The sequence below is a fragment of the Coccomyxa subellipsoidea genome (assembly GCF_000258705.1).
Source record: "Coccomyxa subellipsoidea C-169, whole genome shotgun sequence".
NCBI lineage: Eukaryota > Viridiplantae > Chlorophyta > Trebouxiophyceae > Coccomyxaceae > Coccomyxa > Coccomyxa subellipsoidea.
Window position 1 is genome coordinate 94,422 of NW_005178036.1, and position 27,788 is coordinate 122,209.

Below are 27,788 nucleotides of genomic sequence, written 5' to 3' on the forward strand. Positions count from 1 at the left end.
CATTGCGGAACAATCAGAGAAAACGTTCTCTTGCATAGGCAAACACCCTATAAAATAACTCTGGCAATGCCAAATGCTGCACTCACTCAACACCGGTATAAATCGACCCTTCATTTCTACAATTGACATTTGACCCCTGGCCCAAAACTTCAGCGACTGGCATCAAACGCCCGGGCAAGCTCCCGCAGGAACATCGGCACAAGCTTTGGACCGTTGGCAGCAGCTGCCGCCTCACTTGAGAAGTCCACAGGCCAGTAGCGCATCATGACCCCGGCAGAGTTAAACCAGTCCATTTCGTTGATCAGCATCTGGACATACATCCGGCCGTCCTCGCCCCAGTACACCCCGAGCACTACATCCATGCGGGCGTACATGTGGCGCACCTGCATTTGTAAATGATTAGTGATATTCTTAGTAAGTGCCCCTGACATTGAGAGTGATAGTAATAGAAATAGAGTAATAGGGCAGAAAAAATTGAATAAACCCAACTCAGCGCAGAATGTGAGTAATTGAATTACTAAGCCTATCCTAGGAGCCACTCCGCAGACCAAAATGAGGCTGCATCATTTGGTCCCCCTAGATGCTAGACATAAGGCGGACAACAGTGTTCAAGCAACTGAAGCTGGTGATTTCATGTTGGCAGATTTTGTCAATGGCATGCATGCGCATCTCAAGTTGAAAATCCCAACAGAGTACATGACACCAGGATACGCTGAAACTGCACAATCCCCGCGACACAGTTCTGGCTGCTATGTAATGTCGCGCCAGTGCCATGCATGCAGAAGCCACCTTTAAAGCAGTAACAGAGTAAATGCAGGGAAATAAAGGCACACTGTTGAGAGAGGGACGTCTTGGAATGCGGCCATAGCACGAGCGCCGCTGAGAGCAGCGTCCACGATTTTCCTGTACAGCCGGTGGTTCTCCCAGGGAGCCCGCTCCTGACCCAGCTTTGCTGACAACCCCTCCACATCAGCATCTATCTCCTCATGTGGCCCCCCTGAAACAGTACAGTTTTCTGTGTAATTAAAAATAAGCGCTATTGTAGACCCAAGGCATAGCCGACCCATCAGAAAAGGTTTCTGTATTACCCAAAGAAAAGGCGCTATTTCAAAGACCCAATGGTCAACCTATCCGTCAACAAATGCTCAACATAATCCCCGAGAACTACAAGATGCCCCAGGGTTCCACGTCGCCAATGACTCAGCAGAAGATGTTGTGCAAAGAAATGAAATAAAATGAAGTGCAGGAAAATGAGAAAGTCACATGCATGCTGACCTGGAGCCTGAATGATGTCACTCCAGAAATGTCCCTCTGGCAGTGTCAGATTGGCAAGGTACAGCCCCTCGTCCAGGATGGAAGGGGTGTACACCACAACAGAGTCCTTGCTGGTCCCGCTTGACTCGGCTCCTCCAAAGAGATACACCCTGCACGGCAAGTTAGCCCCTCAGACACAGACTTATTGCACCCCTACCCAAGCCCTTTGGAGGTTCATTTTAAATAAACCAGCACACTCTATCTCCATTTTTTGAAGCGAAAGACAGCTAGGTCATAAGTCAAAGACATCATCTCTCTCATGCCATAGAGCCGAGTCACAGGCATAGAAGCACCGTCCTGTTTTGTGCTTGAAACCACAAGGCAGCATGACAAATAATGGGCGATCAGATTGTGCCGGCAACAAGGACAACTCTGAAAAAGAACGCAGGAGGATCCTGCCATTATGAGGTGGGACCTACACCTCTCAGCCATTATTGTAACCCCCATGTCTCAACTTGAAGCGCCCTCGCCAATACCAGGTGTGCGTGCTGAGAGAGAGATGGACTTTACGAGGAAGCATGAATGTGGCAGTTCACAAATTGGGTTCGATGTAGTACAAGGAGGAAAAGACATACCTGTACTCGAGATCTGGCATGTCCACGATGTGCGGCTGGAGCAGCCACCCTTCTCCACAGCTCCTGGACGATACCAGCTGTGCAGCTTCCAACAGGTATGGCTCTCTTGTGACCAGTCCAGATGCTCTGACCTCTTCCGACACTCTTTCTGGCAGCGGCGGCCGAGCCCTCCAAGGATGATCACCCCTGGCATACACCGAGGAAACATTTCTGTATCGATGCTGGTCAGGGTGTAGGATTTAGGGATTTTTTTCCTGAAAGAGGCCTTCACAAGGAATAATATTTCATGGGGACTGCAATGGAAATTGTAGGGTTCAGAGTTGATGCAGGGTGGAAATTATACAGTCATCAACATTATTGCAATACTAGTTTCTGCGATGCATGCATACCTTGAAGTTCAGCACGGCAAACACAAGGAGGAAAAACCAATATGATAACATAACCAGACTTGTCTTTGCTGCCAGAACCCCTGCTAAAAGGTCCATGAAGGCTGACTTTGCAGATAATATTATGTTTGGTGTATAGTTTTGCTTGCCTGCAGCTGCAAGGCAAGGCATGCAGGTCCAAATTGTTCACTAAACACATGCAACTGCTAATTCCATCTCTGGAGTTTCGCAGGCCTGTGCCCTGTGACACTCTTGCTGTGCAATGCACAATTCTCCGCACTAACAGTACCAAGGTGGCCACACTCTGTATCAGTTTAACCTGTGGCGTACTGCCATGTGGAGTTTCAGACCTCAACAGGAGTGGCATCGCGCACCTGTACAGTGCTGGAGCAGACTTGTTTGCTGTGGGCAGAGCTTCTGAAGGGAATTTGACCTTCTTGACGAGGATTGCCCCCTCTGCAAATTCCCTCTTTATGATGAAGTGGCGCAAGGCTCCCTCCTCTTCATTGTTTGTCACCACTGCGGACACAAACGGCAATCTCCAGTGCAAGTTTCGGATAGTATTCTTATTAGTACTGTTCACGCATTTCCTGCCAGCGGACAGGTGCATCTGCAAACAAGCTGAAGGAAGTTTAAATCGAGTTTTTTTCTCGGCCACTCTAAACATCATGAAAGACAGCAGCGGTGCTTTCGGGTAGATTTGCAAGATGCAAAGCAACTATGTAAGAATGCTGATCCTGAGGTTCAAAGGGGAAACAGGCTTACATGAGATGCGGTCAACTTTGGCTCCAAGCTCCTGCACCCGTTGCTGCTCTTTTTGTAGGTCCAACATCGCTTCATAGATCAGCCGCATCGTGGCATCAGTGTGTGCCTCGCTGCTTTTCAGCGAGCTGCTATGGCACAATGCCAACATATCTGCAGGGATAAAAATCCCAATGTTTATGAGGAGTGAAAGAGCCTCACAAGAGAGTGTGCAGATCAAAGGCAGGTGTTTCAGAATGGGACACAGCTGTCAACAGCAAATACATCACAGCACACTACCACATCTCTGCAACACTCGCATCATCTCTTGGCATGCATTTTGTTAAGCACAGACACAGAGCAGTTCTCCCAAACAGAAAGAGTGTTTTCCACATCATTGCATCATGTCTAAGCAGGCAGGTGCGTGTAAACAGAGGCTAGAGTTTTGCACATTTTCATGCTGTCCTCAAATAACATATGCATGCATGCAGCTCCAGCTCAAAGTGGGGCACCCCACCTGCTTCCGAGCCCGGGGGGTCCAAAAACACCGTTGGTATCGGTGGGGTGCGCGTCGAGGGGTCTGCCTCGTAATAGTCCATGTACATGCTGTGCAGCCGTTTCTGCAAGCATGCCAATTTACATCATAAATCAGGCAAGACACACTCCTTTAGAATCATGCAGAAACGGAGAGCTATGCAAGATGATCAGCACATCGATTTTGGAACCATCATGTGTGCTAAATGGCCACCGCAGACACGTTGCGGTAGAAAGACGCTGCTGCAACGTGTTGTGTCTTGGATGGATTTACACTGACAGAGTCGGCTCAGCTCAGCTCACTTCAGCTAATGTAATTGCCAGTAAGTGAATATGGACACACCTTATCTGGCAGCACAGACCACTCTGCCAGGCTGGGCAGAGTGGACGCGCCTGTGAGGCTGCAGAAGTGCTGCACCAGTCCAGTCAGCTTTGCCATATCCCAGACTCTGAAATCTTCGGTGGGTGTGCGGTCCGGATCGAGGCTACGGACTTGCGGGACAATCCGGGGCAGCACAATCACCGTCTCTGCAAGACCTGCAAAATGTGCCAAGCTTCCGTGGTGCACCCCAACCCAAATGCACATACAAGGTGACCTGTATGGTCAGCTCTTATGAAGCCTGTTTAGTTGTCTGACCCCAGCAGGCATGCATGCAGGGGCTTAGTAATGACAAATACAACGGCTTGCAGGGCTCTTGCAGAGGAACCATATGTGACATGAACAGTGCATGTCAAGATGAGTCATGTATGGGTAAGGATCAGCATCTCACTGGGGATGTGTTGAAGCGGGTCGTGATTCTTGCTTCCAGTCAAGCTGGCAAGGACCGCTCCCAACCCAGACTTCACCTCCTGCTGTCAATGCAAAGCCCAATACCATAATCAACGCCAACTTTCTTCAGCAGTGCAGCAGCAGGGCTGTCTGAGGAGCAGTAGCCATGGGCAACATGCCACAAATGCATGCTCTTCTACCGATATTGCATGTAAAGAAATAAGGGACAAGGGAGTGAGTTACTCCGAGCTGGCAGCCTGCAAGACAGAAGAAGCTGCAGAAATGGCAGCCAGCAGCCGCGGACATGCAGCCACCAGAAGCTAGACATGCACATGCAGAAAGCATGAAAAAAATGCGGAGCACGCTGCAGAGCCGCACACCTTTGTAGCAGTCTGCACTTCCAGCATTGTGGACCAGAAGTTATCCTCGCTCGTGACCCTCAGCCGGGTTGTGGTAAGGTGCAGCTGCTTCTGTGCAGATGCATGGCTGCCATCCACAAGACCCAATTCTGCAAGTCCATGGTTTGACCTGCTCACAGAAACATAACATATCATTTTGTCTGCACGCACGGCATTTAATGTCAAGCTCGAGAAGGTTTGCTCCGGATATGAGCCTGCACACAAATGAGGAATCTACAATGGCGACTTTCATGGCTGCATAATGCTGTACTCAAACTCATTAAACGGCAAATATCCTGCAAAATTTGCACTGCCAGTGTTTATAGTCGAACATATGAAGGAGGAAGGGTCTCACGTGACAGCTTGGTACATGAGCAGAAGATTTGATGGCAGGGGAATGGAGCTGCTATTCTCTATCAGCGCGGCTTTAGCAAGCTCCGTGAAGGTAGCGAAATCGCTGTCTCGCAATTCCTTCGCCGCGTGATGTTCGTCTGGGATCTGCTGGCAACACCACCTCCTTGAGCCAACCCAGTAGCAGGGTCCTGTGACTGCAATTCGAGATGAGCTGGTGTGGCAAGCGAACCTTGAGATCGAGGCCTTGGGGTTGCCCCGCCGTCGCAGTGAGGGCGTCTTTCAAGCTGGCCACCCACGGAATGAGGGATTGCCTGGCGTTTTCATCAATTGGGACGGTTTCCCAGCACCTAGTAAAAGGGCAGGTTGGCTGGTAAGAGGGCTTAATCATATAATAGATTAGCAATCTGAGAACATGAAAAGGTATTCCTACTCAAGATGTTTAAAGGCAGTGCCTCACAGGTAAAAATTGGGGTCCAGGACAAAGAGGATGTCCACATCGATGAGCTGATCAGGGTTCCGGAGCTGTCTTCCAGGCTGCAGGCTGCCAGTCAAGATGGCATCTTTGCCCTCAGGATGTACTGCAAAATTAACATTTGCATCGTCTGAGTTATGTACGCTATCACTGGTGGGTTTGCTCAACAGGGATGAGGATTGCCGGAAAAGATGGGGCGTCGCAGCCAAAGCGAGAACTGCACTGGCGCACAGTAGAAGAGCGTGCCGTCCAATCATATTGCTTACGTCTAAATACTTCAAGATTTATCAATGGCAGACGACCATGTTCCGCTCGGAAGCTGATGACTCGTACATCTATCTATATTTAGAGGATAAGGGTCCATGCATAATCATCGATCTATAGACCTTGTCACGGAGCGTCAAAAATTTCCAAATCGCATTGACATCAAGATCGCTTCGACACCTGCCAGCCCAAAGCTCTCCACTACCCCCACAAGGTATGCAAATTCATTGCAATGGCTCTTAGGACTCCTGCACACAGAAGAAGGGTCCTGTTTCGACGTTCCCGACACGAGGCCGCATGTGAGCGGTTGTCTAGCATCTGGTACCACATGTCGTCCTGATGAGCTTGCATCTTTCCGAATATGCAATTTCTTGTCGTACAACTAGAGCTTAAAGGAGAGATCTTGATCATCGCTTCCACTGACACTGTGCAGATCGCATTGACCAAGGCCGCGTCGCAATGAAGTGGACCCAAGTTCTCGCCTTTCTGGCAGCTCTGCTACTCTTCGCATTTGTGACAGGTGATATCATGGCAAAATTCGATGTCACCCACCTCATCGGGGCTCTCGTGCTTGTCTTCCAGAATCCACGTGTTGCGATCGCACAAAAGCCGATCATGTCGTGGTCAAGATTGCCTACTGGCTGATGTTGCCAACATGGTCTGGTTTACCTAAAGCAAGAAACACACTATAAGGCTTGTACCATCGTTCAGGTGCCCGCTACCCGGTGCCGAGCGAATCTCTGGCCATGAGTGGACAGGTGAGCTCTCTTTTGTCTGGGCTGAGTTGTTTCTTGTAAATTGCGTGAAGTAGCCATAAGTACATGTGGTTTTCACATAGTGTAACTCAAACTGTTTGTACGCTGGTTTGGTAGGTTTGTGCAATCCGACACTCTAGACGATCGGGATGCTGATTCAAGTTGTCACGTTTTCTGTACAGGAAGCCGGAGAGGGCTTCGACCTGCTGAGGCGCACTCTGAAGCAAGGCACCGGTGCCTCCGGAGCCTCGACCTCCGGCTCTAGCGGTGACGGTGGCTCTGGCGGTGCCGGCGGCTCTAGCGGTGCCGGCGACTCTGGCGGTGCCGGCAGCAGTGGATACGACGGTGCGTAGTCCTCATACTCGTGCAAAATTTGTTACTTTTCGAAACATGACAGCATAACGCGTTCGTTTGGGTTTCATAGGTCGCTGTGCCTAGACCTGTCGCCTTCTAGTTGTAAATTTCAGAGAAGCGTCTGAACACTCACCGATTTCGTATTTCGTATTGTCTTTTAAATCATCAATTTAGCTATTGGGACTCCTGCCTTGTGGCAGGCTTATTCACAGAATACTCATGGCGCATAATGTGATGGCAGGCAAGAAGAAGGAGGAGCCCAAGAAGAAGGAGGAGCCCAAGAAGAAGGAGGAGCCCAAGAAGGAGGAGCCCAAGAAGAAGGAGGAGCCTAAGAAGGAGGAGCCCAAGAAGAAGGAGGAGCCCAAGAAGAAGGAGCAGCCACCGCCCAAGAAGGAGGAGCCCAAGAAGAAGGAGGAGCCCAAGAAGAAGGAGCAGCCACCGCCCAAGAAGGAGGAGCCCAAGAAGAAGGAGGAGCCCAAGAAGAAGGGTATGCACTAATCTTTGTAAATTGATTTATTCAACCAGATGGAGTCCCTCTGCAATTGCCTGGCAGTCTCACAACATGCATCTGCACTGGCATTGCTATGAATGCATGGGATTGATCAATAAGACCAACACCAGCAAGCCTCAAGTTCCATTTGAAAGAGCTGTATTGATGTATTCTGGCACTGCTTGCAACGAAGTGCATGCTTATAGAATGAATTCTGCTCTGTGTGCAGATTACGGCGGCAAGAAGGGCATCTGAAGGCTGTACCAGCTGATCTGCCATGGGAAACAAAGTGACTTTGCCTTGCTCAGTGCTCAGCCGGATTGTCAAGTGAGTATAACTTGTGGCCAAGCAGCGAGCATGCTGCAGTCGGACTGTCTTGAATTGTTCTGTGAACTCGAAATGGATGTGAAGTACGAAGTACGCGACTTTGTACAGAATGACAATGACAATACTGTGTCCGTCTGCAACTCCCGTAGTGTTGATCATAGGAACCTATGCTCCTGAACCCACGTAGGTACTATTTGAGAGCCATTGCACAGCACTTCTTATCTGAAGAAGGGCTGTACTGCAATGTCCACACATGTATATACCATCTTCTGACGCAGATGTAATGCTTCTTTTCTACTTGCGTGATGAAATCATATCAAAATGTCAGCCAATCTCGCAAGCCCCAAACTTTGAAACATTCTGACATGTTCATGTCAACAACTTCTTACATTCTTATTCAGTTCTCGCCATTGGACAGTACTGGCTGAGTGAGACCACCTCCATATATTATGTTGGTCTTGCATGCACAAAACACCTAGATGGGCAACAGTAATATATCCTGGCAGACACTGCTGCCTTAATGACGACAAATGCAAGGCAGAGATCCAGTTTGCATACCGTCCATCCAGACAAAAGACATGCATGCATGCAGAACCCACAATGCAAGAAATTTGATTGACACAGCTCCAAAAAGGTCCAATCCAAACCCCAGACAAGACCTTTGAGGTGCAGCAGGCTTGACGCAGAATCAGAGCCACTGCTTTGAAATTTCTACACTGCGCCAATGCTGCATTGGAACAAGATGAATGCCATGACGTACTATTTTGCGTCATTGAGTAAGCTTCAGTAAAACCACCCTACTCCTTTTCATACTCCTGACATATGTCCAACTTCTGATACATTGCCCACAGGACACAGGGACAGTCCTGGGCCCCTCACACACAACAAAAAAACAGCTGCACCCAAACCGCTGCTGGCCACAGTGCACAGCAGACAATAATCCGGATGGATAGGTTGAGGAACAAGCCTTCTGCAAGGTCACAAGCCCGCCCCTGCTTGACTCGCACACTCATTGGTATATTTCAGACGCCTCACACTCTCATAACAATTATGTTAGTCTGTGTACACTCAATGCACACCATTATCACATAATGCTGTTTGCATGCATGCATTTCCAATGCAGTCCTCTTCATCACTTGCTTCACCCTGCGCTGCTCTTGCTGCTGCAGCTATAAACCACTCAATAATGCCCCTCAGAAAAGAAGCACATTGCAAAAGTGCTGCAGCCACAGGCAGGCAATAATGCAAAAATCCACTCTCCAGAACCCCAGGTGCAGGAGGGAAGACTCAGGAACCACCCAATACTGTAAAAATTCACTGTGGCTTGAGCAGACGCTTCTGGGGAGACCTGAAGCCTTGTGCACTTGAGAGGCATGACGCGCCTCACAGCAATCACAACCTGCCCACTGACCTGATCTTGAGATTCTGAGCTGATCACCTTACGACGGCCCTCCCGGGGTGGATGCCAAAAGCAGACCGACCATCCCTTGAAGCTGCCAGAAGGTGGAGAGAATTCAGACGTGCTCATTTTCTCTATGCAAAGCAAGCGAAGCGCTTGACTTCAAGCACCGATGGGGAGCTGGTCCAAGACACTCTCCTCCAGGAACTCGTCCATGAGGCGGTGCATGCAGCGGAGGTACAGCGGTTCTGCGGAGACCATGGACCCGGCTGCAGCTGCCTGCGCAGTGGCGCGCGAGTGCAGCTTCTCGAGGGGAGATTTTCCCATGCCCTCCCTGCAGCACAGTCAGCGTGATCAAAAGCCAATCAATGGAATCCAACCCAGCGTGCCGAAATCTGCTGAGCGAGGGCAAAGTCCAGCACTCCCATGAAGCGTATTCATTATTTTCCCTGCCATCAAGCGTATGGATGAAAGGCAGGACTTTAGCAGTGCGCAAGGCAGCCAGTGGCCGTCAAAGAAAGAATAAAGAACAAGCCCGAGCAGCACTGAGCGAGGGACACAATTCAACATCATGCTTGCAGCCTTGGTTGGTCCCATTCTGAACCCATTGGAGCTTGCCCATCAGTTAATATCATGCCGCAAAATTGCGTAAGCATGCAGCATCTGCAAACATGAAGCATGCAACACCATGCAGACCTACTGTTCACCTGCACATGATGGAGCCGATGTCAAAGGGAGACAGGCCGCGAGGAGCAGCCTTCTTCAGCAGCGCGGTGAGGACGCGCAGAATGCGCGCACACTCAGGGCGGATGCCCAACCCGTGCTGCGCCAGGATCGCCAGATCCCGCTCCGCGTCCAGAGCCTCTATGTACGCCAGCGAGCGCTCGTCTACAAAGAGGGAGAAGATATTATTGTGAGCATTATAGATCATGATGGTAAAGTAAGCACAACATCTTGTCTGACATTCAACGCCTTTGGTAGAGGTTCAAAGAGTCGAGTGATTTGCTGTACCCCAGCAGCGAGGCAAGAAACGCCAGGCATAAGCTTTGAGGGGAATTTATAAAACATCTGTACGTGGAGATCCCAGAGTCCTAACAAGTCAGGAGGCTAGCGCAAGTATATGTCGGACATGTCTCAACTTCAGATCAGGATCAGCAAGTACAATGGCTTGCTGAGCCTATTATATGTGCAGGACATGTCAGACACTAAAAAGGTCAGCAGGAGGCACATAAGCGTTTGCATGATGATCCCCCTGATCGCAAACTGTCAGAAGTAAAGCTGCAGCCAGTAGCACTGAGCAATGCAAGGAAGTGGTGGTCACGAGGGTGCGCACCAAAGGGGGAGCGGGCCTGGGGCCAGTAGAGCCATTCAAAGGAGATGTCCTGGAAAGAGTCGGGCAGAATGTAGCCGTGGTCAATGGGCACCAGCTGCCTGTCTCCCTCCGCCCCCTTCCTCACCAAAATGTTGCCTGCCGCAGCACCACACCCCTCATCAGCACACGTGACATGACAATTCAATACCGAGAGCCTGCTTCGCACTGTCAAAAAGACAGTCAGAAAGCAGGCATTTTGTACAGGCCTAGATTATGTGGTGCATGGTGACACTGCCGGTGTCTGATCATCAACAGTCCTGACCGATTGCACGACACTCTCCTTGCATAAAATCAATATACATGTACAGCACGCTGCATCCGGTCGTGCTGCTGAGCCATGCACACTTGCACTCTGATTCTGCGAGCAGCCATCGGCAGCGCATGCGGAAGCAGTGCAGCAAGGCACCCTGGTACAAGAGTTCAAAGGGCACGGACGTCTGCAAAATTCACATGCATTGTGGGACAACAGAGCGTTTGGAAGAGGCTGGTGCCGAAAAGCACCTCCGTTGCGGTCGCAGTTGCCCAGGCGCATGTCGAGCAGCGCAATCTTGTGCACCTCATGCGCCGGGAACGCGCTGATGCCGCGCTCCTCACAATCTCCCTCCGCCTCCACGTACGCCTGAGGCAACAACTCAGGCCATCCAATAAGTAACAGAAGGCAAGTATTGGTGCTGTCAAGGGCACAACCTTTGCACACAAAAGAACGGCACCGGATGATTGCTGATGCAACTCCAGCTGCTTGCTTGCATGTTGAAGAGAAGCAGACAAGCAGGCTGTAAGGTTTCCAGCAAATTTCTCGCAGAAAACGAAGGTCAGGTGAGCAATGATGCAGTGTCATGGCGAGCTTAAATGCACATCAAAGGATTATAGCAACAAAAATAATGTGCCAGTAAAAAGTTCAGGTCGCACACCTGCAGGCTGCCAACTTTGGCGCCCTGAGAGGCGTCTTCGCTGCCGGCGTGGCAGCTGACTAGCGCGGTCGGCGGCACGCCCGCAAAGTGGTCATGGTCCAATAGGAATGCGGCCACCTCGCGCATGGCGCCCTCTCCAGGGCGGATGCCCCGGCGCAGCCCGTGATCGCTGGAGCCCGATGAGTCACCCTGCAGCGCACATCAGCGAGTGCAAGTCTCAGCAACTCTTTCAGTGCACACTCATTAGAGCAAAGACTCCTTCTCAGAGCGCTTTGCTTGCACTTGAGAGGGGGCATTGTCAAGCATGCAAAACATCAGTGGCCTTGTTCGGAGCTTGCTGGGAACAGCGTGGAAATGTGGCGTTCCAGACAAGCTCCAAAATAGGCTCCTCATATGTTCTGCATATCATAGCGCATTGCAACACCCTGTGCATTAGATCCATTGGAGTAGATTAAGATTTAATAATGCTGTATAAGAAGGCTATACAGGGTAATGAGTCACACCTTGTGCATCTTGGGATTGTTGATCGCCAGCGGCTCTTCATCCAGGGGTTTGAACACGGCAACCGGCTTGCCGTCAGCGCCGGCAATGAAGTAGGACCCCCCAGTGCCGGAGGTGGCCAGTTTTGGCGCGTGGCCGTTCTTCAGGCCAGCCCTTGCCGCCTGGAAGCCGTCAAACTGCGCACAAAACACAGCACATGCAGATCAGCATCACTGAGTTTTGTTAGGTGCTGATATACTAGTTTAGATTTATCCCTGCAGCTTACAGGATGCAAGTATGGTGAACACAGTGGGCATGGTATACGTGCATGCCCAGGACGAATCCAGAGGACGTCATTGCAAGTATCTCTGGAGGGGGAAAGATGCACAAAACGAATTTCCGTTCAAAAGATGAATAATGACTGGTCAGCAAGGTACGTGCGGCTCACCAGCTCATGGGCGGGGGAGGACAGCAGGGGAGAGCCCTCAGGCATGGGCTCGTGCACGAAAGGCTCGTAGGGGACCAGCTCCAACACGCTGCCCTTTTGCACGCCGTACTCTGCCAGAGACTTGCCGCTGAGAACCTCGCCATTGTGCACCAGCTGATGAGAGTCAAACACCAGCCCGCTCACCGCCTCTGCGCGCCTGCATCATCGCATCGGACACCGTCAGGGGTGAGCTGTAATTTGATGCTCGCAAAAAAATATTTACGTGCAGGGCATGCATGCCTGTCCGGTCACCTATATGACAAAGGGACACTCAGTACAATGTGGATGCAATTGACAATCCACCCATTGCAGCCATACCATGGCGGTGAATTTCTGCCAGCCCTCTCCAGTCACATGAAACGCAGTATGCTGGCAGGGACTTGCACAACCTGGGTATGGCAACAATGAATGAGGAGGTGTTCCAACACTAATGGAAAATTTGCCCCAAAATAAAATCCTTGCAAACAGCACTGAGGCACTCACCGCTTGACGGTCTCGGCAGAGTCGGAGGCGGAGATGGAGAGCTCAAACTCGTTGCCGTGCGCGGACCAGCTGACTTTGGCGGTGCGGCGCACGACCAGGTGCACGACGGCGTTGTCATCCAGCGGCCCCTTGCGCGCCAGCTCCTTGCTCAGCTGCTCTCCCTTTCCCAGCACCAGGCCCCGCACCACCAGGCTGCACCACAAAATCAGCATGTAAGGATTACTGTATTATATTACACGCTTTTCCTGCCAAAAGGCAAGGTATGTCCTGCAGACAAGCTGCACATAGAGGCTGCCACAATCCTACCCCCTATCTGAGTCGCCAGATCCAAGCAAGACCCAATCAAGCGTGGGCACAGTGCTCAGCATTCATACCGTCCCCCGGCCAGTTAGGGCACACAACAAGTGCATGTAAGCAGTGTACTTTATATCAAGGACGTCTAGTATTGTTCATGCGAGGCTGGGAGATGGAAAGGGATGTACACATGCGGCGCCGGGGCGGACTTGCAGTGAGGGAGCAGGCACATGCATGCATGACAGAGCACACGAGAACGATCCATTGCAGTGCAGGAGTATTCGGCCCGCTTGTCGTGTCTCCAACGAGTGTGAGGTGCCAAGATGCCCCAAATCACCGCATGCAATGTCAAGCACTACTACTGACTGGGAAGTCTTGATGCTTCTGGCATGCATGACAGGGGTGCAGCACATGACGGCACATGCGCACCTAGTGCTGTCTACAGGGGCGTCCTCCCTGCGCGGGCTGGTGGCCAGGGCGGCAGTCAGCGCGCTGCGGGGCCGCTGGTCGGTCTCCTGGTCAAATTGCAGCTTGCGGCCGGAGGCGGTGTTGAAGTAGACACTCTCGATGTCCGCCAGCTTGACCACGATGTGCAAAAATTTTGGGCCCAACTCTGCATCTGCCGCGTTTGCCAGCTCGTCCTGCACTTCCTGCCTCAGCAGCTCCCTCTCCCCCAGCACCTAAAAGTGCCCAGTGACTTGGCTCACACTAGCTGTCTTCCTTGAGTGAAGTACTTAAAATAATGTGCAAATGCGTTTGCGAGGGCCTCCCAACCAACTTAGCAGGTTTTATGAGTGCGTCTTAGTGGTCAGGATGCATATGGCACAGAATAGACAGAATCGCAGGGTGCAGAATTTCAACGAATCTTGCAAGCTGGAAGGAAACGGCGAAACATGACAAAATATAGCGCTGATGCAGCTTCTCACATCAGGGGAGGGATACTCACCAGCGTCTGGTTGGTGGTGAACCATCCCTTCAGCTTGAGCTTGAGGGTCACATCGTTCAGGGCCTCCTCAGTCAAGACATGCAGCCTGTCAGGCGGGTCTGACGTCTCGACGAGCACATTAATCTCGCCGCTGAGGGGACCACGCTTGGCAACCGATGCACTCCTGGTCCGAAGACCTGCACAGCAAACGTATCTCTAAGAACGGTTGAAAGAAGCGACAAATCTATTCTTAACAGACATGTAGCCCTGTACAGGTTTTCATGGCTGCAAAGACCCATCCACCAACTCAATAAGTCATGGAAGACCCCAGAACATTTCACCAAGACCAACTTTTATTTTGTTCAGCCGGAGAGGATAAGTATGCGTTGCATGTAGACAACCAAAAACATGAGTCTAATCGACTACTTTTGGCAAGGTAGCATGACGCCCTACGATACCTGGAGGGATGCCAACTGTACGGTGCTTGCTGAAGGCCACAGGGCTCCATTGCTCCACTGCCGGCTGCGCCATTTACTCGAGCGAAAACAAAATCTGAATCTCGGAAGAAGCGTGCGAGCATGCTTTGGAGTCAAAGATATATTTCCTGGGCAGACGAAGCTATGGGTGGAGCCATCTTCCAAATCCCTGTACGAATGACGCTGTCTGTGTAGCCCGGGCCCGTCAAACCACCCTATGGATGTCTAGAAAGACCTTTGCCCCGAATGCCGCGTCGGCACGGACGCCCAGGCGCTGCCTGAATTCCAACTTCCCAAATCCCCTAGGCCCCTGAAACAATGTACTAAACTTGCCAACCCGCGCCCGGCGACCTTTCGCTTCAGACCTATAATTGCCTATGTCAGAGTCCAGTGTGTAACAGGTTGAAAATCGTCCGACCTTTACGCAGCTTCTGGTGGCCCTGCAAAACTACGACAGTTGGTCAGATATTCTCTGACGGGGCATGAAGCAGGCAACGCGCTTGCGGAGTTCCCTCCCAGCTTCCACTCCCTTCCTGATCCCCTCTGCCGAGAGATTTGCTTCGTTTAATTCAGCGATACGATCTGTTGGTGTTACAAAAGTGTTTAAGAGAATTTCAACGTCATGCTGGGCGTTGATCTGAAAAATCGCACACATGCAGTGGATAAGCTCTGAGATGGCTGATTTAATAAACATGAATTTCCAGAAGCGATGTAAATTGTTCGACTGATTTGCCCTGAAGATCCTGCATTACAATTCCAGAGACGCTTGCTTTCACATCTCTGCTACGTATACATTTTGTGCTACTTACCGTTCCAAGGCCAGTGCTGGTTGCAATCGCAACCCTAAATTTAGCTCAAGCTTCCATTTTCGAGGTAGTATCAAGTTTTATACTGTGCGTTGAGCCTCGAGGCATCTCTATAAATGCATGCGTTTGGGTCCTACTATGACAGTCCAGCACTCTCCTTCTCATTCACTGATGTAACCTCCCAATGTCGCCACACCAACACCAAAAAACACATACACTGTTGCTATCGTACATCAAATTCAAAATTTCAGCTTAAGAGCCTAGTCTCTTCTGCCAGACCTCTTCCACCAAACCAGCCCCCATCGCTCGCATGTCCTCCAGAGCTGCCGATCTGTCGAGCTCCACAGCACTCACGACTGCTGCTGCGGCCTCTATTCCATTACTGACCGCAGAGCCGTTGCGCTCAGATTTCTTGGCCTTCTTGGCGGAAGGCTCTGCTGCTGTGGAGACTGCAGAAGTCGGCCGCACTGCGTGGCTGATCTGGACCACCAACTGATGAGGTGCCGACACCTGCAGGAGCAGTGCATGCATGCAGGTCAGCCTCCCAGCCTGGCAGGTTTGCATGCTTGCAGTGAATCCTGAGCCATTGCAATCTGGAATTTCCACATCCCAAGACATGCTAGGAACCCTCAAATATCAGTGCCTCATCTCAATGCAGATACCGTCTCTTCCTGGGAAGCACGAGACGGGCTCACATGCGACAGATCCTTTTCTTTTAGCTGGCATTCATGCAATAAAATTCCCCGCCAAAGACAGCATTATAAAAGTCGAGTCACCCCACCTGAGCGCTCCACTTGACCCCAACGAGTGGGCCGCCCAGAATATCTGCGCAGAAGGTGGCAACGCCGTCGAACCGCCGCTGCAGGCCGGCCAGGTAGATGCTGACTGGATCGAAGCCCACCAGCAAATCCTTTGCCACCCTCTCCGGGCCCCGCTTCCTCAACACCTCTGTTGACAGCCACAACCAGCAGAAGTCAGCAATCAAGAGCCTGCAACAAAATGTCACCCCAAGCAAAGTCTCTCTAGCACTTGAACTCTCCAAAGCTCCAGCAGACTGCTCTACGTTTTGGACAGCTCCGCATTTGAGGCTAGCAGCAACTGCATGCAGTGTCAAGAATGCTGCAACAGCATGCAGGATGACGCTATTCTCATAACTTGATATTGCATAGGTCTTGGCGTGGGTACATTGAGGGTTGTACATGAGGTGAACCATCAAAAAAATGGTGTCCCAGACACTGCAATCACCCACGCTGACGTGCAGCTAAAAGCAAAGTCTTGAAAGTGGCTCTGCAACACCAGAAGAATACAGACTTATACAGCGTGTGAGCTCGAAATTCACACACGAGCGGTGACTCACCTTCCGGCACAGCACGCAGCACAGCGCGGGCGCGCGCGTCCGGCTGTTCGCTGCGCGACCCTTCCATCGGCGCAAAGCCCCTTTTCCGCGCGGCATCTGCCAGCGCCTTCGCTCCCTGGGCCGCCCTGTCGGCCGAGGGAAGCGCGTCGCGCCGAAGCATTAGTAACGCATCAAAATCCGCGATGGCCGGGCCGAAGACGGCCGCGCGCACAGCCGCGGATGTGTGACGCCCGAGCTCTATGTGCTCCTGCGCACAGCCACACAAAGAACATTTGGAATATTTTCAATGAAACGTGTCCTATACGCTTTGCAGCATTAGGGCAACATCACCTCAGTTACAAGTACCACCTTCACCAGAACTTTATCTACATTACAGAAGGGGCTTTGGCCGCCGCGTGTCCAGGGCATAACATTATACACGCTCCAGACTGGAACACAACGTTGCCTGCCAAACTATCGGCCACCTTCAGTGCAGCTTCACGCATCCAACCCATCCTAAGGCTTGCAGACCAGAAATATATGATACATGATGCATGCTGCACGCTTATACCTGTATAAATACAGCAAAAACATCAATATTACCTGGAGTACGGTGAGTGACCGGCCCGCCAGAGCAGCGGCCCTCCGCACAATTGCGGCGCTCGGCCGCTGTCGGGTCCACGCCTCAGAGAGCGGGTCATAGGGGGTCACCAGTGCCAGGGACGGCGCCGTTCCCTCGCGAGCAGCCTGTGCAGATGAGTCAGCCTTTAGTCACCGGCCCAGTCAGCAGCTACACTAGATCCTGAGAGCTGCTCATGGGCTGCGCATTATACAAGTAAACGTAAGGAGCGCTCAGCACATGGAAGACAGCGTTCTAGATTTCTCTTGATGCACGGCATGGATTATTGGGTCCTTCGAAGGCATCTCTATTTTCTCAGTGAGAGCACAAACTCTCTGTTCCAAAGAAGGGCCCGTCCAATGACTGCATCAAGAGACGTCCAGACGCAGCCAGGCATAGGAGCGGCCAATGTGCACATACTTCACGCAAGACCAGAGAGGCCTTACACTTGTCACACATTACCATCTGTGCTCTAGAAAGCAATTCCATGTTCGTACCTTTGAAAGAGATGTCAGTGCAGCTGCGCGGTCGGCCTCTTTCATGCTGCTGTCAGGATCTACTACAACGGCGCGCGCCCCCCGCTCGCCCAAAGAGGCAACCAGGTGCAGAAACCGCATGAAGCCGCCCAGACGCGTGCCTGATCAGGCAACACAGAGGGATACTAATTAGGCGCGACAATCTTTTTGGCATGCATTCATGTTGGCCTGGCCAGGATTTCATTTTGAGTCTAACTCTGGTAGGGGTGCGGGTGGCTCAGGTCAAGAAATTCAACCATTTTTATCCTTGTCGTCACTGGAAATCTCAGTAGCGCGGATAACTTTGTCATCATTGCCGACAGCACCCTTCAGTTCCATAGACAGCGCGTGCACAGGACTCCTCAATCATACCTTTCCATAATATAACATTCCTTGCTTAGACCGCAGTGACAATGTGACCAGACAAGCAACCTTTCATCTGCCTATGGTTGCTTTCACATGGTAACATTAAGACCCGTCTCAAGGGTCATGCAATTTCGCTCACATCCAAAAGAAACCTCAACATGCCATGCATTGAAGTGCCACCATTGCAGGGAGGCAATCAGCAAGCGGTCTAAGCGGCTTGCCTGGCACTGGGAGACCGCGATCTGGGGAGAAGGCAGCCGCGGTGAGCAGCTCGCCGGCTTCCGGGCAGAAGTGGTTACTAAGCATCTGCGCGCCCAGCCAACGCTGCGCCAGGCGGGCGACTGCAGGTAACGCTGGTGCAGACCCGGCCAGCGCTGCACACACAGAATTACCAGTCACATTCAACATCCAGTCTGACAATGGACAATGAGAGAGGATATGCCCAATTCCTTTTGACACTGCTTAGAAGGGAAGGGACTTTCAGGCATTGAACAGGACACACCAAAACAAGGCCTTCAGCCGATGAGGATGGTTGAAACAGGATACATAAGGGTCTGCGAAACACTAATCAGCCACCGCCGATGAAATTTTCCAAATCTCCAAGAGAACTTCACGTGATTGGCAAATCCAGCCATTCGTCCTGTCCTAGCGCTCGCGTTGCCCTGAGTCTTGCATGCTCCCTGGAATTTTTCAAATCCCTAAAGCACGATAATTGAACAGACCTGACATGAGCCCGTGGTGCGCCGCTCGCCGCTGCAAAGTTGTGTGACTGGCGGCAGCCGCCAGTTGAGCGGCCGGCCCGTCCGGGAACGCATCCTCCCGGCTGCCCAGCTTGGCTGCCATCGCCTGGTCCCTGCAAGCCAGACAGACAGCAGCGCCTCTCTCAGTCACAAAGATCCCCTTCAGCACCCAACTTATCAATAGAGAAGTGTGTAAGGGATTACCAATTGACAGCTGTTATTTTTTCACGGGCCGTGTCCAGCAGACATATTCCCTCAATACAGCTGCAATTTTATTGACAGGCCCCTGCCAACACCTTCGGGGAAAATAATATTCATACTCACTGCTATCCGAATCGGCAAGTAGAGCTTCGGCTTTCTGAGAAGAGCAACTGCATGCTACCCTTCCTTCCTGCATTTGAAGCAGCGCACAGTGCCCCCCACCTTGGGGGAAAACAAGGCATGCTTGCAAGACCTGCAGCCGCTGCTTCTCAGAAGTCATATCATCCCTGCATGCACAGCAGAGCGCAAGCCCACCTGTCGCTGGAGAGGTACAGGCGGAAGGCGTAGCCCTCAGCAAAGACGTCCACGCAGTGCTGGGATGCCGACGCGCGCATGCCAAAGCCGGACGCCAGCTCATCCGCCAGCTGGCACCCCATGGCCGCCTTGGCCTTCAGGAACGCCTCTGGATGGTCAGGCCACCGCCCTGCTCACAACCACAAACTGTCATGCCGGATCTTTCATATATATATCATCCATTATCAATTCAACGAATTGTCTTTATATTGCTGAACAATTGTTGGGGACCTTACTGAGCACATATCCAGTAAAGAAGGCGGAAAATCCCATTGTCGCAGACTGCAGGGTGAGAGTCAGACTGTGAATGGTATCCCGCACAACATGCCTCCCTGATAGGGTAAAGTTTGTTGTCAGCCAGGACATCACAAGAGTCTAGACTAGCATGCACTGGATTGGTATAGAGTATGATAGCCAGGAATAGAGTATGAGGCAAGGCAGAGCATAATATAAAATAGCAGACTGGGGCGCTGGGGTCAGAAGCCAAGCGTTCAAATGGAACTTAGTTTCAGCGCGCGCCGCGGTTTGATCCATTGCGACGCGCTCAAACAGGCATTTCTCTCATCACTCCCCGCGCCCTAGTACTCAAATTCTACTACCTAATCTTACACTCGCCTGGGATGGCACTATGCAGGCTCACATGTTTTGACACTGCAGCTGAAGATCACACGCCCAAATGCCCGACACGATTTTGGGTTCTAAAATGTTGGCAATATTGGGGCAGTCCATCTAACAATCTAAAACCAATGTACACCTTCTTTTCATCCAGGATTTCCTCTCGATGTATATTTATATACAGCGGTCAGGGGAAGTAAGCAAATCCTACCTGAGCCCTCCAGCTGCACGAGCAGCTCCAGGGGTTCCAGGCAGCGGGGGACACGGCCGAGGTCCCCCCGGTCGGCGCCACTGCTGAGCTTTGCTGTGGCGAGCGGGTGGACCAGCGGGGGGAACGCCGCAGTGTCGCGCAGCGCAGCCGACAGCGGCTGCACCGACACGACGCGCAGCGGCAGCGCGGAAGCCGCGCGAAGCTTCGTCGTCAGGTTCCTCGCAGCCGCCGTGATCGTCCTGCCACATACACACCTCGCATCACTCCAGTTTGAGTGTGAGGGAAAAATTTCCCTTCCTCATCCATTTTCTCTTCCTCCTTTTTTGTCAATACAAAACAATGAGACTCAAGCTCAGTAGCATTGAAAAAACTGCCTCTGCCCTGGCAGCAAACATGAGGCCAGTGCCTTCCCAACCCCTAGACCCCTGGCAGGATAGATGCATGCAATATCTTGAAACTCAAGGCACACCCTCTCACAGTGCACAGCAGAGGCCACGCCATATCTTACAGCTTGCATGCAATGTGCAATACGGCGTAGATGGCAAAGTCCCGCACCTGTGGGCGCCGGCCAGGGCGTCCGGGGGCGTGCCCTTCTGCGTCAGCGCCTCGTCCAGCAGATCTGCGTGGCCGCTGACCTGTGCTTCCGGCCCGAGGTGCCTGGTTACGGCGTGGGCCACCGCCCTGTCTGCGATGGCGTGCCTGGTCGCAGACGCCGCCCCTGGCTGCTCCCAGGTGACTGCGTACGCCATGTAGCCATCCTGTTGGGGGAAAACAACAATCGATGATTGAAATTATTATTATTTGGTTTTAGATACCTGTTGGGAGCCACCTGAGGCTCATCGGTCTTGCGGGCAGTCTGTCACTGCCCATCTTCACATCACAAAACTTCTCGTGTGTCTGCATTCCGTCAGAAGAAGGGCAATTGTAATACTGTTCTGGCCCAAAAATGATAAGATCAAGAAAGGGGTCAGTCACAGAGGCAAAGGTGAGACACCTAGGGGCAGCGGCACAGCACACCCATGACAAGACTCCTGAGAAAATATGACGAGACGTGCAAAAAGCCAGTGTGCAAAATTAGCGACAGGGCTGGTGTGCAAACAAAGACTATGCGAAAGTGCCCATTCCCATGTCCTGGGAAAAGGTCATAGAATGGCCAGATACTATACAGTCACAGCTTGAGACCTTGGTAGCGACAGGCCTCTCCAGTTCTGTGAGGTGAAAAAATAAGAAACAATCAGCCGCACACCTGAAAGCGGGTCTTGTCAGCGATGTCTTCGCCCCAGAAGTCCAGGAAGGCGGCTGCTTTGGGGCTGTCCAGAGGCGGGCCCACGTCCTGTGCCCTCTGGGCAGTCGCAGGATCCATCTGCACTCGACACATAAATCATTTTTTTTTTTTGCAAAAAAAGCCGACAAATATTGTCATGTCATTGGTGTCACACTAAAATCATACGCCCTTCCTGCCAGATACAAGGTGCCAGAGGGCCCCATGCAGGATGCATGTTGTGCTTTGAACACCCAACACCTGCCAAAAGCAGGAGCATTGTTGACAGGCACTAAATCACGTGATCTCCGCAAAAGAACAGGTACTGCCCGGCTAATACCTCTCCCTAGTTCTGCCAGGATCATGCGTTTAAGTGTCAGAAAACGAAGGGGCAACATAGCAACTGCAAAAAGAGGCTGATGGCCCAAACAAGTTGCCATGAATCAGCTCTGACAAATTTGCTACCCTGACAAAGCACGATATTCTAAGCGTCGCCGGTGGAGTACCTGAGCAGCCAGTAGGATCTCCATCTTGTCGCCAGCTGGCACATCCCCTGCCAGACAAGGCGCGCCCTGCAGCCGCCGCCGAAATGCGCGCACCGCAGTTGCCCGTGCGCCCAGTGCTTGAGCGACTAACGACTCCACTCGTGACTCCAACTCCCTGTGAGGGAAAATATTCACTCAATATCTCATTACTGTTTTCTGCTTTTATTTCTGAGGGTATTTGCTTAGATTGCTGAAATGGACCTTCCGAGGGCCACTCCCATCATAAGAAGCATGTCACGATGTGGAATGGGGCAATCGTTCTCATCAGAATGACTTGCATAATATACCAGCCTTGCGGCAAGTGTTGCTCTTCTCTTTGCCAGGCAGCACACTGACTGCTCAGGGCGATACCAAGGGCAACGGTGTGATCCCATTGAGTCACAAAGGAGGTCGTAGAAGTCAGATAAGCCATTGCGCATACCTCCAAGGCGGGCTGTCATATTCACGGGATGCTGCGCTCTCCGGCAGGGGTGATGAAACGCGCCAGAACGCTTCATAGGGCGCGCCTCTTGCCTGAGGGGTGAGGAATACGGCCTCGAAAACGTCCACCGCGTCCGTCGGATGATCCAGCAGCGCCACTGCCCGCTTGGCCGCCTGCTGCGCCTGATCAGGCGCAGAAACAACACATGCATCAGCAAAGAGGGGCATTTCAAGTCTGATGACAGGGGATGTCACACCGCATCTCGGGAGGTGCACTTACTAGCCACATCTTGTGCTGAGCACCAGACATATCCAGTGAGGTCTGCCATCACGTCATTCCTGGTGCATGTCACACGTGACACTACATCTTGCAAGACGTGACAGGTGTTCAGCTCAAGATGGTTGTAGCCCAAACTGACATTGACAGGCTGCACATTCACCTGTCAAGAACAATCTTTAAATGGAAATCGTCATAACAAATACATCCAACCTGCCTGAAAGTGGTCGCTCACCTGTGCAAGGCCGCTCTGCGACACACGGGCAGCCAGATTGAGGAAGCCGCTGGGGTCGACAAAGACCGTCCCGTGCTGTTCCCTCCACACAGCGGCCGCCGGCGGCTGGCCGGCCGCAGCGCAATCCCGGCGCTGCATAGCAACGCCGCGTGAGAACGTGGCCGGGTTACTCAGCGCTTGCATCACCGCCCGCGCTGCCTGCAGCGGGCTCATTGCCTGCGTCTGCGCTGGCAGCACAACACAAGTCTCGCTACACATCACAATTGGCATTCACAACGTTTTTAAATTTTCAAGTTTCCCTGCAAACGCCAGCACACAAGCCTCATGAGGATGTGCGGCATGCGGGTGTTTGTGTGTCAGCCTACAAGACACCCTCATGGCTGCACCCCTCAGTCAGCTTGTGTGCTTTGAGATGGCACACACATATTGCACCCTTATCAGACACCTACAGTGAATATGGTGCCAGCATACATACAAGTTTTTGACAGCATCAGCGCCTGCCTATGAGGATTGCAAGACCAGCGTTGTTTTCGATTGCTTGGATAGAGATTATTGCAATGCGAGAAGACCGCACCATGGTGCCATTGTTGGCCAGTTGGGCGGCCAGCATCGACAGCAGGAAGCCATTGAAGGTGTCTGGCTCCTGCTCCAGTCCCTGCGCCCTTGCCCACACCTGCCGGCACCAAACAAATTTAAACAAAGTCCTCCATAGGATTCAGGGTAATAATCTCTAGCACACCTCAAGCATCGACAAACCCTTCTCCTTTTATGTATTCTCCCCTAAAACTGTCTACCTGGGGACGACGTCACTGGAAATGTCCAGCACAACAGACTCGGCTCTGGTGGCCAGCTGCCAGCACGACGAGAGCTGCTTCTCAAATATCCCCTGAACCACATGATAATTATATGCAGAGTATGCCACAAGAGCTTGTGTCTCCAAGTGGAAATGTACCTTCAGGAGTATGATGGCGTCTGCAAGCTGCGGCAGTGCTGTGATGGCCTCCTGGAGCGCTGCCTGGTGCACATCCGCTAGCATGTCCTGCCATGTAACATTACACCTGTTTAGTCAAGTTCCTGCCATGCAACAATATGGCACCAGGCAGATCTCTACAGCCGACACTGCCTCACAAGCCACGTTCCATTGCACAGCTGGCCTCACAGTAGATAGCCCAATTTCCTTTGGGACAAGCCATAAAGAGAGGCAACATTTACTTGCAGTCAAGCTGCCTCATATCCTACCCCTAGATAGACTCGGTGAGTCCTACCAATCACCCAATCAAAGCATGCATTATTGTGGCCAGAATAAGTTGAAGGGACAAACCTGCAGCAGAGCGGTGTTGTACAGCGGCGTGGGTGGCAGCTCTTTAGCGCGTTCCTCATCCGGGGCGGCCGCGTCGCCGTTTGTCGGCCGGAGGCAGTTGCGATCGGGCGCCAGTTTCTGCAGGGTGAACATCCCGGGGGCAACGGTGGGGATCAAGCGAATGGAAAAATGTAGAGGTTTGTCGTGCCCCTTGGGCTGCGGCCTGATTAGAAGCACTGGCTTCCTGCACACACCAAATATCACCCCTCAGACTCACAGAACTCTGCTGAGCTGTAGGATATGAACACTTGCATATGAACGGATGACATTTACATCCAATTCTGCATGAAGAAGAGCCTGACCTTCCGTTCCATTCAGGTGTGCTCACACAGCTAAGATGGCAAATGTTTGGCAGCAGCACAGAACAAGGAATTGCAGCGAGCATGTGGCAAAGGGCAGCACCCGCTATCCTCACAGCAATTTAACTTCGTGGAGTAAAGACAACGTCGCTCTACTCCTGCCACATGCAATCACAACATTCCCCGGACTTGTCCTCTCAACTTGACAAAGCTCATGATGATGCCCACAATGTCCGGTCCCTTCGCCCCATGCAGTCGGGCTACTCTACATTAGCTCTAAATCATTTTATCACAGTCTCCTGATATTGTGTAATGTCCAAGAAAAAGCCGCCTCGCACCTGGCGTCGTGGCCCAGGAACTCCCAGGAGACCTGCCGGAAACTGGGCTTCTTTCGCAGCGCGGCCGCCAGCTCTCCAAGGTACTGAGCGCGCCGCGCAAAGTAGCGGCCGTTCAGATGGTCCTTCTCGTCAAAGCAGGCCCGTGGCATCTCCACGGCAACATCCACTGTGGCGCTCGGCTGCGCCATTGTGCGCGCAGCCCAGCTGCCGATGGGGACGACTGAAGTTGGTGGTTGGAATCGCAGCGGCCGCTGCGGGCAAAAAGCTTCACATTATTACTCCATTTAATAAAACATTTCAGAGACCTGTTGGGAGCCACCCGAGGCTCATTGGTTGTAGGCAGTCTGTCACTGCCCATCTTCATATCAAAAACTTCTCATGTGTCTGCATTCCGTCAAACATTTGGCAATCCTGATACTGATCACTATGAGGCAGAATGCAAAGAGCCATGTGCGTGTGACGCGCTGGCGGCTAACAGCTTGGGATATATTTGTAAGATTTGTGTCCTGATGATCCACAGGACGTCAAAAAGGGAGATATTCAAATGCTAAGAAAGAAAACAACGATCTGCTGGAGCTGTCGAGCACAGGGATGTCCTGTTTGGGAGGGAGCCAGATGGATACATGGGTCTCTTTGTCTGAACATTGCACGCCTCAAAAGGTACACAGTTTCGCTTGTTGTATGCTTGTATCTAAGTTTCAGATGATGGATGATAATAAGGATGCGGTGACACCTTTGTGTCAGGGCAGGCCCACCTGAGGCATGCCATGAAGCTCTAGATATTGTTTCACTTCCTTGGTCGGCTCTGCGACGGTGCGCTGATCAATTTTGGCGAGTGTGGTCTGAAGCCTCCTCAGCACGGTTTCAAGGGCATCCTCCCGTGCATATTCCACCACACGCGCTGCCACAAGCTCCTTGGCCTGTCAGATGGAGCAACGCATTTTCTTCAAAGGCGGCCATTACTACTCACGTCGATTGACAGATGCTCATGAGTGCCTCTAGGAATTACCAATTCAATATGTAAGCGCTGTACAAATCTCACCACACGCTCCAGATCAACAAAGTGAGGAGATGGCAATATTAGAGAGATCTGTGCGTTAGCGATTGCAACCTTTTACTTGGATAACCTGATATACATAAATACAAAACTCATACAGGTAAGAAATATTCTGCAGCCCTCCCCACCTGCAGTTGCAAGAAGCCGCCTTCTGTGTGTGGGCCAGCATGGAGCAGCTGAGCCTCCTCCTCAGCGGTGAGGCCCGCCTCCTCCCGCGAGCGTTTTCTAGACATGGCTATCCACTTAGAACCATGGGCACGCAGCCGCCAGAACAAGCCTGGCAATCAAGTGTGACACCTTCGGACTTGGAGTCTGGCTGCTTGGATGCCAAAAGGGCAGCGACGTATCTGGAAGGGAAGTAATGGAATGCTGCAGCATGCAAGATTGCACCCAAATTTATGCAACTTTTCAAGGGCTGGAATGATGTTCTGTGACAGTGTACCTGTCTCAACTTGCAGAGACTTTCAAGTTGAAGGAACAGATATGGCAATTGTGTATCTCACATTTATGTCTCATATACGTCTACAGGGCAACCGGGCCGGCACTACCGCATAGTATATACCCGTACGGTGGTGTGATTACACTTCCCTTCTGCATATCATGATCATGACTAGCCATGGATAGACCCAGATTCAACCTACATCTACAGTTCAGCAAAGCCGTCTTGCATCTGCATACAAACAATAAGATAGCCCAATGACTTCACCAATGGCAAGTCATACTGATAGACATAAGCACCTTTCTGGTAGTCATGACCTGTCAGATGCACTTCCAAAAACGCACTCTAACACGGGTCTTAAGCACTTGTTTGGGATGAAATGTAAAATAAAATATGAACTGAACACTCTCGGCTACAGATCTAAGTCAAATCTACCACTTCAAAGCAACAATGCTTCTTTCTGCAGTGCTGATCCATGCGGCAGGAGGTCATGCCTGATCAGTATCAAATGCAAACGTCTGCAATCGTTGCTTGGAACATTCATTAAGGATGATGCAGCCCGGAGAGCACAACACAGCTGTCCAGACGAGGAGAGATTATGTAGTTCTAGAAGCCAGCATGCAGACCAGTGTCCGATGCATAGAAAGGTATAACACAGCAAGATTGGTTAGCTGTGATAAACAATGATGGATAATTGCTTGTTAGCAATCTCAGCATGCCTTTGCGCGATGTCAACATTGGATATGCACAAGCACTGTACACATCCAATGCTGGCATCACCATTCAGCAGAAAGACAGCAGTAATTTTCTGAAAAGGTTTGTGGTGGCAAATGCCTTCCCATAAAGGAGCATGTGGGTCTCAAAGTGACTTCCAGAGCAGCTCCCAAACCCTCAGTACAGCCACACAAAGAAATATCTTGAGTCCTAAGAATCAATTTCAAAATGGAGTTAAAATAAACGTCCAACAGACCACCTGGTTTCTACCAGCTATGCGCATCAAGAGAGGTTCATCACCCCAGTGCAGCCGTGCAAGCAAACAACTGGTTTCTTTAAAATCACTTTGAAAATGAACTCAAAACCAGCCCGCTGCTAACCATCTGAATGCACCCAGCATCCTTGGTTGTCAGAGAGGCTCCTCAGAACAGCTGCAGAGCATTGCTTCCTGGCAGCATCCTTGGGTGTCAAAGGGATCCTAGAAGAGCCACTCTACAGCCCAGCACAGCACCGGAAGGAA

General features: G+C 51.6%; 4 protein-coding genes across 4 annotated transcripts; 1 reads left to right on the forward strand and 3 right to left on the reverse strand.

Moving 5' to 3' along the window:
* Positions 1-149: 149 nt before the first annotated feature.
* On the reverse strand, positions 150-3,989 carry COCSUDRAFT_41613 (hypothetical protein; the record flags this gene model as incomplete). Its single annotated transcript, XM_005647834.1, has 8 exons — positions 150-383; positions 849-997; positions 1,276-1,424; positions 1,890-2,075; positions 2,650-2,794; positions 3,041-3,190; positions 3,534-3,636; positions 3,894-3,989. 8 exons carry the CDS (start codon positions 3,987-3,989, stop codon positions 150-152), a joined length of 1,212 nt encoding a protein of 403 aa, XP_005647891.1.
* A 2,277-nt stretch (positions 3,990-6,266) lies between these two features.
* Positions 6,267-7,661, forward strand: COCSUDRAFT_62887 (hypothetical protein; the record flags this gene model as incomplete). Its single annotated transcript, XM_005647835.1, has 5 exons — positions 6,267-6,327; positions 6,519-6,565; positions 6,745-6,907; positions 7,158-7,403; positions 7,636-7,661. The coding sequence occupies 5 exons, from the start codon at positions 6,267-6,269 to the stop codon at positions 7,659-7,661; spliced, it is 543 nt and encodes a 180-aa protein (XP_005647892.1).
* Positions 7,662-8,085: 424 nt separating this feature from the next.
* Positions 8,086-9,267, reverse strand: COCSUDRAFT_33051 (hypothetical protein). The gene has a single exon (XM_005647836.1). It carries the CDS (start codon positions 9,259-9,261, stop codon positions 8,914-8,916), a length of 348 nt encoding a protein of 115 aa, XP_005647893.1. The 5' UTR covers positions 9,262-9,267; the 3' UTR covers positions 8,086-8,913.
* A 27-nt stretch (positions 9,268-9,294) lies between these two features.
* COCSUDRAFT_65874 (hypothetical protein) lies at positions 9,295-26,348 on the reverse strand (the record flags this gene model as incomplete). The annotated part of the gene is made up of 32 exons (XM_005647837.1): positions 9,295-9,466; positions 9,840-10,020; positions 10,466-10,600; positions 11,006-11,123; positions 11,416-11,604; positions 11,919-12,092; positions 12,344-12,539; positions 12,866-13,057; positions 13,589-13,839; positions 14,106-14,281; positions 14,543-14,606; positions 14,796-14,870; positions 15,646-15,876; positions 16,148-16,314; positions 16,724-16,970; positions 17,306-17,449; positions 17,819-17,958; positions 18,439-18,576; positions 18,925-19,055; positions 19,459-19,627; positions 20,324-20,562; positions 20,879-21,081; positions 21,570-21,686; positions 22,091-22,244; positions 22,551-22,732; positions 23,062-23,283; positions 23,636-23,734; positions 24,014-24,100; positions 24,383-24,605; positions 25,059-25,309; positions 25,814-25,978; positions 26,244-26,348. The coding sequence occupies 32 exons, from the start codon at positions 26,346-26,348 to the stop codon at positions 9,295-9,297; spliced, it is 5,337 nt and encodes a 1,778-aa protein (XP_005647894.1).
* Between the last annotated feature and the right edge of the window lie 1,440 nt (positions 26,349-27,788).

What these genes read in the sequence shown, in the direction of transcription:
- COCSUDRAFT_33051 (XM_005647836.1), bottom strand. Translation starts at nt 9,261, where the DNA reads ATGAGCACGTCTGAATTCTCTCCACCTTCTGGCAGCTTCAAGGGATGG.